Consider the following 12582-nt stretch of genomic DNA (forward strand, 5'->3'; position numbering starts at 1 on the left):
GTACTAGAAACACATCACAATTATATAATTGATACTAATAAGGTGATCTTACGGTGATATTTACGATGATAGCATAGCAATTATGCATTAAATCACACAGTGATATAATAGGCATATTTATACTCCTTATACTACATTATCGACAACTACAGGTATAGATAGTGAAATACTAGTCTAAAGAAAAGTTCTCTCTAGTCGAGAGGTTTATCGCGGTTAATATTTTCCAGAGCTAGAAATAACGTATTTATAAGTATACTTACTATGTTAGAAATAACGTATTTATAAATATACTTACTATGTCAGAATAACGTTTTTATAAGTATACTTACTATGTCAGAAATAACGTGTTTATAAGTATACTTACTATGTCAGAAATAACGTGTTTATAAGTATACTTACTATGTCAGAAATAACGTATTTATATAAGTATACTTACTATGTCAGAAATAACGTATTTATATAAGTATACTTACTATGCCAGAAATAACGTATTTATAAGTATACTTACTATGTCAGAAATAACGTATTTATATAAGTATACTTACTATGTCAGATATAACGTATTTATATAAGTATACTTACTATGTCAGAAATAACGTATTTATATAAGTATACTTACTATGTCAGAAATAACGTATTATAAGTATACTTACTATGTCAGAAATAACGTGTTTATAAGTATACTTACTATGTCAGAAATAACGTATTTATATAAGTATACTTACTATGTCAGAAATAACGTGTTTATATAAGTATACTTACTATGTCAGAAATAACGTATTTATAAATATACTTACTATGTCAGAAATAACGTATTTATAAGTATACTTACTATGTCAGAAATAACGTATTTATAAGTATACTTACTATGTCAGAAATAACGTGTTTATAAGTATATTTACTATGTCAGAAATAACATATTGATAAGTATATACTTACTATGTCAGAAATAACGTATTATCCATGTGAAGTAACTTCAAATGGAAAGACGGATAGTTGAGGAAGTGCTGGGTTATTTTAACCTTGTCGGATTTTATGTCGTTGGGCTCGAGTGGGGAAAACATTATCGTATGAAACCGTTTCCTGGATTTCAATATTTTGCGTCCCACCTGCTGGCTATTGTGTCGCCTTTTTCTGTTCCGATTCCTTCTTAATGGTTTGCTAATCTCTGACATTACAAGAGATCCTAACGACCTTAACCTTAATATGTCAAATGACCTTGGAACTATCAACAAACAATACGTGATTATGACGCTGATGATATTATAGTTTCTTTATCGGGCGTAATTCGGGGTAACAGCAACTTCAGTTTCATTTGTATGCTCACTTTATGAGGTTTTAATGAAACCTTTTAATGTTAACATCGTTTTATAATAAATAATATAATAATAATAGCACGCGTAGCATATCATTAAGTACTAGAAACACATCACAATTATATAATTGATACTAATAAGGTGATCTTACGGTGATATTTACGATGATAGCATAGCAATTATGCATTAAATCACACAGTGATATAATAGGCATCTGTATACTCCTTATACTACATTATCGACAACTACAGGTATAGATAGTGAAATACTAGTCTAAAGAGAAGTTCGAGAGGTTTATCGCGGTTAATATTTTCCAGAGCTAGAAATAACGTATTTATAAGTTTACTTACTATGTTAGAAATAACGTATTTATAAATATACTTACTATGTCAGAATAACGTTTTTATAAGTATACTTACTATGTCAGAAATAACGTGTTTATAAGTATACTTACTATGTCAGAAATAATGTATTATAAGTATACTTACTATGTCATAAATAACGTGTTTATAAGTATACTTACTATGTCAGAAATAATGTATTTATATAAGTATACTTACTATGTCAGAAATAACGTATTTATATAAGTATACTTACTATGTCAGAAATAACGTGTTTATAAGTATACTTACTATGTCAGAAATAACGTATTATAAGTATACTTACTATGTCAGAAATAACGTATTATAAGTATACTTACTATGTCAGAAATAACGTATTTATATAAGTATACTTACTATGTCAGATATAACGTATTTATATAAGTATACTTACTACGTCAGAAATAACATATTATAAGTATACTTACTATGTCAGAAAATAACGTGTTTATAAGTATACTTACTATGTCAGAAAAAAACGTATTTATATAAGTATACTTACTATGTCAGAAATAATGTATTATAAGTATACTTACTATGTCAGAAAATAATGTATTATAAGAATACTTACTATGTCAGAAATAACGTGTTTATATAAGTATACTTACTATGTCAGAAATAACGTATTTATATAAGTATACTTACTATGTCAGAAATAACGTATTATAAGTATACTTACTATGTCAGAAATAACGTATTATAAGTATACTTACTATGTCAGAAATAACGTATTATAAGTATACTTACTATGTCAGAAATAACGTATTTATAAGTATACTTACTATGTCAGAAATAACGTGTTTATAAATATACTTACTATGCCAGAAATAATGTATTATAAGTATACTTACTATGTCAGAAATAATGTATTATAAGTATACTTACTATGTCAGAAATAACGTGTTGATATAAGTATACTTACTATGTCAGAAATAACGTATTTATAAGTATACTTACTATGTCAGAAATAACGTGTTGATATAAGTATACTTACTATGTCAGAAATAACGTATTTATAAGTATACTTACTATGTCAGAAATAACGTGTTTATATAAGTTTACTTACTATGTCAGAAATAACGTATTTATATAAGTATGCTTACTATGTCAGAAATAATGTATTATAAGAATACTTACTATGTCAGAAATAACGTATTTATATAATTATACTTACTATGTCAGAAATAACGTGTTTATAAGTGTACTTACTATGTCAGAAATAACGTGTTTATAAGTATACTTACTATGTCAGAAATAATGTATTATAAGTATACTTACTATGTCAGAAATAATGTATTATAAGTATACTTACTATGTCAGAAATAATGTATTTATAAGTATACTTACTATGTCAGAAATAACGTGTTTATATAAGTATACTTACTATGTCAGAAATAACGTGTTTATAAGTATACTTACTATGTCAGAAATAACGTATTTATATAAGTATACTTACTATGTCAGAAATAACGTGTTTATATAAGTATACTTACTATGTCAGAAATAATGTATTATAAGTATACTTACTATGTCAGAAATAACGTATTATAAGTATACTTACTATGTCAGAAATAACGTGTTTATAAGTATACTTACTATGTCAGAAATAACGTATTTATATAAGTATACTTACTATGTCAGAAATAACGTGTTTATATAAGTATACTTACTATGTCAGAAATAACGTATTTATAAAAATACTTACTATGTCAGAAATAACGTATTTATAAGTATACTTACTATGTCAGAAATAACGTATTTATAAGTATACTTACTATGTCAGGAATAACGTGTTTATAAGTATATTTACTATGTCAGAAATAACGTGTTTATAAGTATATTTACTATGTCAGAAATAACATATTATCCATGTGAAGTAACTTCAAATGGAAAGACGGATAGTTGAGGAAGTGCTGGGTTATTTTAACCTTGTCGGATTTTATGTCGTTGGGCTCGAGTGGGGAAAACATTATCGTATGAAACCGTTTCCTGGATTTCAATATTTTGCGTCCCACCTGCTGGCTATTGTGTCGCCTTTTTCTGTTCCGATTCCTTCTTAATGGTTTGCTAATCTCTGACATTACAAGAGATCCTAACGACCTTAACCTTAATATGTCAAATGACCTTGGAACTATCAACAAACAATACGTGATTATGACGCTGATGATATTATAGTTTCTTTATCGGGCGTAATTCGGGGTAACAGCAACTTCAGTTTCATTTGTATGCTCACTTTATGAGGTTTTAATGAAACCTTTTAATGTTAACATCGTTTTATAATAAATAATATAATAATAATAGCACGCGCAGCATATCATTAAGTACTAGAAACACATCACAATTATATAATTGATACTAATAAGGTGATCTTACGGTGATATTTACGATGATAGCATAGCAATTATGCATTAAATCACACAGTGATATAATAGGCATCTGTATACTCCTTATACTACATTATCGACAACTACAGGTATAGATAGTGAAATACTAGTCTAAAGAGAAGTTCGAGAGGTTTATCGCGGTTAATATTTTCCAGAGCTAGAAATAACGTATTTATAAGTTTACTTACTATGTTAGAAATAACGTATTTATAAATATACTTACTATGTCAGAATAACGTTTTTATAAGTATACTTACTATGTCAGAAATAACGTGTTTATAAGTATACTTACTATGTCAGAAATAATGTATTATAAGTATACTTACTATGTCAGAAATAACGTGTTTATAAGTATACTTACTATGTCAGAAATAATGTATTTATATAAGTATACTTACTATGTCAGAAATAACGTATTTATATAAGTATACTTACTATGTCAGAAATAACGTGTTTATAAGTATACTTACTATGTCAGAAATAACGTATTATAAGTATACTTACTATGTCAGAAATAACGTATTATAAGTATACTTACTATGTCAGAAATAACGTATTTATATAAGTATACTTACTATGTCAGATATAACGTATTTATATAAGTATACTTACTACGTCAGAAATAACATATTATAAGTATACTTACTATGTCAGAAAAAAACGTGTTTATAAGTATACTTACTATGTCAGAAAAAAACGTATTTATATAAGTATACTTACTATGTCAGAAATAATGTATTATAAGTATACTTACTATGTCAGAAAATAATGTATTATAAGAATACTTACTATGTCAGAAATAACGTGTTTATATAAGTATACTTACTATGTCAGAAATAACGTATTTATATAAGTATACTTACTATGTCAGAAATAACGTATTATAAGTATACTTACTATGTCAGAAATAACGTATTATAAGTATACTTACTATGTCAGAAATAACGTATTATAAGTATACTTACTATGTCAGAAATAACGTATTTATAAGTATACTTACTATGTCAGAAATAACGTGTTTATAAGTATACTTACTATGTCAGAAATAATGTATTATAAGTATACTTACTATGTCAGAAATAATGTATTATAAGTATACTTACTATGTCAGAAATAACGTGTTTATATAAGTATACTTACTATGTCAGAAATAACGTATTTATAAGTATACTTACTATGTCAGAAATAACGTGTTGATATAAGTATACTTACTATGTCAGAAATAACGTATTTATAAGTATACTTACTATGTCAGAAATAACGTGTTTATATAAGTATACTTACTATGTCAGAAATAACGTATTTATATAAGTATACTTACTATGTCAGAAATAATGTATTATAAGAATACTTACTATGTCAGAAATAACGTATTTATATAAGTATACTTACTATGTCAGAAATAACGTGTTTATAAGTATACTTACTATGTCAGAAATAACGTGTTTATAAGTATACTTACTATGTCAGAAATAATGTATTATAAGTATACTTACTATGTCAGAAATAATGTATTATAAGTATACTTACTATGTCAGAAATAATGTATTTATAAGTATACTTACTATGTCAGAAATAACGTGTTTATATAAGTATACTTACTATGTCAGAAATAACGTGTTTATAAGTATACTTACTATGTCAGAAATAACGTATTTATATAAGTATACTTACTATGTCAGAAATAACGTGTTTATATAAGTATACTTACTATGTCAGAAATAATGTATTATAAGTATACTTACTATGTCAGAAATAATGTATTATAAGAATACTTACTATGTCAGAAATAACGTATTTATATAAGTATACTTACTATGTCAGAAATAATGTATTATAAGTATGCTTACTATGTCAGAAATAATGTATTATAAGAATAATTACTATGTCAGAAATAACGTGTTGATATAATTATACTTACTATGTCAGAAATAACGTGTTTATAAGTATACTTACTATGTCAGAAATAACGTATTTATAAGTATACTTACTATGTCAGAAATAACGTATTATAAGTATACTTACTATGTCAGAAATAATGTATTATAAGAATACTTACTATGTCAGAAATAACGTATTTATATAAGTATACTTACTATGTCAGAAATAACGTATTATAAGTATACTTACTATGTCAGAAATAATGTGTTTATAAGTATACTTACTATGTCAGAAATAACGTATTATAAGTATACTTACTATGTCAGAAATAACGTATTATAAGTATACTTACTATGTCAGAAATAACGTATTTATAAGTATACTTACTATGTCAGAAATAACGTATTATAAGTATACTTACTATGTCAGAAATAATGTGTTTATAAGTATAATTACTATGTCAGAAATAACGTGTTTATATAAGTATACTTACTATGTCAGAAATAACGTATTTATATAAGTATACTTACTATGTCAGAAATAACGTATTATAAGTATGCTTACTATGTCAGAAATAACGTGTTTATAAGTATACTTACTATGTCAGAAATAACGTATTATAAGTATACTTACTATGTCAGAAATAATGTATTATAAGAATACTTACTATGTCAGAAATAACGTATTTATATAAGTATACTTACTATGTCAGAAATAACGTATTATAAGTATACTTACTATGTCAGAAATAATGTGTTTATAAGTATAATTACTATGTCAGAAATAACGTGTTTATATAAGTATACTTACTATGTCAGAAATAACGTATTTATATAAGTATACTTACTATGTCAGAAATAACGTATTATAAGTATGCTTACTATGTCAGAAATAACGTGTTTATAAGTATACTTACTATGTCAGAAATAACGTATTATAAGTATACTTACTATGTCAGAAATAACGTGTTTATAAGTATACTTACTATGTCAGAAATAATGTATTTATATAAGTATACTTACTATGTCAGAAATAATGTATTATAAGTATACTTACTATGTCAGAAATAACGTATTTATAAGTATACTTACTATGTCAGAAATAACGTGTTTATATTAGTATACTTACTATGTCAGAAATAATGTATTATAAGTATACTTACTATGTCAGAAATAACGTATTTATAAGTATACTTACTATGTCAGAAATAACGTATTATAAGAATACTTACTATGTCAGAAATAATGTATTTATATAAGTATATTTACTATGTCAGAAATAATGTATTATAAGTATACTTACTATGTCAGAAATAACGTATTTATAAGTATACTTACTATGTCAGAAATAATGTATTATAAGTATACTTACTATGTCAGAAATAATGTATTATAAGTATACTTACTATGTCAGAAATAACGTATTATAAGAATACTTACTATGTCAGAAATAATGTATTTATATAAGTATACTTACTATGTCAGAAATAATGTATTATAAGTATACTTACTATGTCAGAAATAATGTATTTATATAAGTATACTTACTATGTCAGAAATAACGTATTATAAGAATACTTACTATGTCAGAAATAACGTATTGATATAAGTATACTTACTATGTCAGAAATAACGTATTCATATAAGTATACTTACTATGTCAGAAATAATGTATTATAAGTATACTTACTATGTCAGAAATAACGTATTTATAAGTATACTTACTATGTCAGAAATAACGTATTATAAGAATACTTACTATGTCAGAAATAATGTATTTATATAAGTATACTTACTATGTCAGAAATAACGTGTTTATAAGTATACTTACTATGTCAGAAATAATGTATTTATATAAGTATACTTACTATGTCAGAAATAACGTATTTATATAAGTATACTTACTATGTCAGAAATAATGTATTATAAGTATACTTACTATGTCAGAAATAATGTATTTATATAAGTATACTTACTATGTCAGAAATAATGTATTATAAGTATACTAACTATGTCAGAAATAACGTGTTATAAGAATACTTACTATGTCAGAAATAACGTATTATAAGTATACTTACTATGTCAGAAATAATGTGTTTATAAGTATAATTACTATGTCAGAAATAACGTGTTTATATAAGTATACTTACTATGTCAGAAATAACGTATTTATATAAGTATACTTACTATGTCAGAAATAACGTATTATAAGTATGCTTACTATGTCAGAAATAACGTGTTTATAAGTATACTTACTATGTCAGAAATAACGTATTATAAGTATACTTACTATGTCAGAAATAATGTGTTTATAAGTATAATTACTATGTCAGAAATAACGTGTTTATATAAGTATACTTACTATGTCAGAAATAACGTATTTATATAAGTATACTTACTATGTCAGAAATAACGTATTATAAGTATGCTTACTATGTCAGAAATAACGTGTTTATAAGTATACTTACTATGTCAGAAATAACGTATTATAAGTATACTTTCTATGTCAGAAATAACGTGTTTATAAGTATACTTACTATGTCAGAAATAATGTATTATAAGAATACTTACTATGTCAGAAATAACGTATTATAAGTATACTTACTATGTCAGAAATAACGTGTTTATATAAGTATACTTACTATGTCAGAAATAACGTATTTATAAGTATACTTACTATGTCAGAAATAATGTATTTATATAAGTATACTTACTATGTCAGAAATAATGTATTATAAGTATACTTACTATGTCAGAAATAACGTATTTATAAGTATACTTACTATGTCAGAAATAACGTATTTATACAAGTATACTTACTATGTCAGAAATAATGTATTATAAGTATACTTACTATGTCAGAAATAATGTATTATAAGTATACTTACCTTGTCAGAAATAACGTATTATAAGAATACTTACTATGTCAGAAATAATGTATTTATATAAGTATACTTACTATGTCAGAAATAATGTATTATAAGTATACTTACTATGTCAGAAATAATGTATTTATATAAGTATACTTACTATGTCAGAAATAACGTATTATAAGAATACTTACTATGTCAGAAATAACGTATTTATATAAGTATACTTACTATGTCAGAAATAACGTATTCATATAAGTATACTTACTATGTCAGAAATAATGTATTATAAGTATACTTACTATGTCAGAAATAACGTATTTATAAGTATACTTACTATGTCAGAAATAACGTATTATAAGAATACTTACTATGTCAGAAATAATGTATTTATATAAGTATACTTACTATGTCAGAAATAACGTGTTTATAAGTATACTTACTATGTCAGAAATAATGTATTTATATAAGTATACTTACTATGTCAGAATAAAAACGTATTTATATAAGTATACTTACTATGTCAGAAATAATGTATTATAAGTATACTTACTATGTCAGAAATAATGTATTTATATAAGTATACTTACTATGTCAGAAATAACGTATTTATATAAGTATACTTACTATGTCAGAAATAACGTATTTATATAAGTATACTTACTATGTCAGAAATAATGTATTATAAGTATACTTACTATGTCAGAAATAATGTATTTATATAAGTATACTTACTATGTCAGAAATAATGTATTATAAGTATACTTACTATGTCAGAAATAACGTGTTATAAGAATACTTACTATGTCAGAAATAACGTATTTATAAGTATAGTTACTATGTCAGAAATAATGTATTATAAGTATGCTTACTATGTCAGAAATAACGTATTTATATAAGTATACTTACTATGTCAGAAATAATGTATTTATATAAGTATACTTACTATGTCAGAAATAATGTGTTTATAAGTATAATTACTATGTCAGAAATAACGTATTTATATAAGTATACTTACTATGTCAGAAATAACGTATTATAAGTATACTTACTATGTCAGAAATAATGTATTATAAGTATACTTACTATGTCAGAAATAACGTGTTTATAAGTATACTTACTATGTCAGAAATAATGTATTATAAGTATACTTACTATGTCAGAAATAATTTATTATAAGTATGCTTACTATGTCAGAAATAACGTGTTTATAAGTATACTTACTATGTCAGAAATAACGTATCTATAAGTATACTTACTATGTCAGAAATAATTTATTATAAGTATGCTTACTATGTCAGAAATAACGTGTTTATAAGTATATTTACTATGTCAGAAATAACATATTGATAAGTATACTTACTATGTCAGAAATAACGTATTTATAAGTATACTTACTATGTCAGAAATAACGTATTTATAAGTATACTTACTATGTCAGAAATAATTTATTATAAGTATGCTTACTATGTCAGAAATAACGTGTTTATAAGTATATTTACTATGTCAGAAATAACATATTGATAAGTATATACTTACTATGTCAGAAATAACGTATTTATAAGTATACTTACTATGTCAGAAATAACGTATTGATAAGTATACTTACTATGTCAGAAATAATTTATTATAAGTATGCTTACTATGTCAGAAATAACGTGTTTATAAGTATATTTACTATGTCAGAAATAACATATTGATAAGTATATACTTACTATGTCAGAAATAAGGTATTATCCATGTGAAGTAGCTTCAAATGGAAAGACGGATAGTTGAGGAAGTGCTGGGTTATTTTAACCTTGTCGGATTTGATGTCGTTGGGCTCGAGTGGGGAAAACATTATCGTATGAAACCGTTTCCTGGATTTCAATATTTTGCGTCCCACCTGCTGGCTGTTGTGTTGCCTTTTTCTGTTCCGATTCCTTCTTAATGGTTTGCTAATCTCTGACATTACAAGAGATCCTAACGACCTTAACCTTAATATGTCAAATGACCTTGGAACTATCAACAAACAATACGTGATTATGATGCTGATGATATTATAGTTTCTTTATCGGGCGTAATTCGGGGTAACAGCAACTTCAGTTTCATTTGTATGCTCACTTTATGAGGTTTTAATGAAACCTTTTAATGTTACCATCGTTTTATAATAGATAAACTCTTGCCGAATTTAATCAAACACAAACCTAATTAAGCGAGAACTAAGCTCGAGGTATATATAAGCAAAAATAATGATTCAATGTTTTGATGCGAGATCGTTTCTTTTATAGCAATATATTTGCTTCGGGTACGATAGACATTTTGTTTTTAATCTTATATACCAATGAAACATATTGAATGTCTATTCTAATTAATTTTATTGCATCAACAATACACAAAAGGATTAGACGCAAGTTAGCACAACTTATCAATGTCCTCTCCGTAATACAATTATACATATGCAAAATTAATCAATGGCCTAATGATAACAAGCGTATAATAATGATAATATATAAATATATATATCATATATCCGTTTGTTTGTTGGGTTTATTGTCCTGTAAACAGCCAGGGGCATTATCATTGAAGAAGTTGGTGACTACCTCACCGAACAACATAGGGAAGGCCTGTCGCATGCTATTCACACCAATTTGGGTCAAGTGTCTTGCAGAAGGGCACAACCTCAACAGCACAGACCGGCCAGTTTCTCAGTTTCTCGAGAAACACAACCCGATACGGTTAGGGAGCGTCGAATAACTATATCTGTAGGAATCACTAAATTAATTTAAATTCCCATACCGAAATTACGTGAGTAACGTAAAGTTTTGTTTCTTTGTGAACACTTGTTACCACGAAATTGTCTACTAAAATAAATAAATAAATGTTTTTGTTACCACCTATAAAGAAACGTAGCAGCGCAAAAGAATCACGATTCAGCAGACAAGTGAAGCTTTTAGCCTTACCTACTATATAAAACTTAAACACAATTATGGAGTTATTGTGTCAGATCACAATAGAAAACAAAAGAAGGAAGATTGTTTTACTTATTGGTCTGTATGAACATTTGGTATATCTTTTTTAAACTAGCCAGGTGCGTTACTTCAGTGAACAAATACCATACCAACAAAACAAGTAGAGTTATCCCCCTTCGGGCATCACTTACGTCCGAGAACTGTGCTGCCATGCCAAGGCTTCCCATAGAGAACTCGGCATATCGAAGTCGTCGGTTCACAAGGCGGTTCAATTTGGTGAGAGCTGGGACGAGTCGTCCAGGTGTGGTCAGGTTACTGTGTAATTGATAACACATACCGTTCATGTGGGATATGTCGTCAAACTTCTTCAACAGAAAGTTATCCTTCCATCTGTGAGCGCAAACCTATGGGATGTTACGAACATGAAAACTGACCACAGAGTCAACTCATAAAGGCATACCAATACATTAGTAGTCAACAACATCAACAATGTCTGTACAAAATACTGTCATAACAGTATCGCTTTTCACCTTACAACTACTCTATAATGCAATGATGAATGTTCAATTTATAACTTTGTTTTTAACTAAATCTTTTTTTTTTTTGGTAAATAGATAGACTGGAATGTAAACTTTGAACAAGAAAACAATGTTCATGAGACATATTGACAGCAGACACTTAGTGTTAGCAATAGTAAAAGATACACTTATTATAATTAATTGTCAAACTGAAGAAAAAAAAGAAAAAGAAAACGAAACAAATACAAAAAAGAAAAGAAAAAAAAAGGCATCAATTAGGAAA

The 12582-nt window shown here is 26.1% G+C and overlaps 1 protein-coding gene across 1 annotated transcript in view; it reads right to left on the reverse strand.

Moving 5' to 3' along the window:
• LOC117343804 (integrin alpha-9-like) overlaps positions 1-12582 on the reverse strand; it is a 60069-nt gene that overhangs the window by 29964 nt on the left and 17523 nt on the right. The window contains exon 4 of the mRNA XM_033906316.1: positions 11973-12185. Coding sequence (XP_033762207.1) covers positions 11973-12185 — 213 coding nt within the window. The remainder of the gene's footprint in view (positions 1-11972; positions 12186-12582) is intronic.

Source organism: Pecten maximus, chromosome 15 (genome assembly GCF_902652985.1).
Source record: "Pecten maximus chromosome 15, xPecMax1.1, whole genome shotgun sequence".
Classification (NCBI taxonomy): domain Eukaryota; kingdom Metazoa; phylum Mollusca; class Bivalvia; order Pectinida; family Pectinidae; genus Pecten; species Pecten maximus.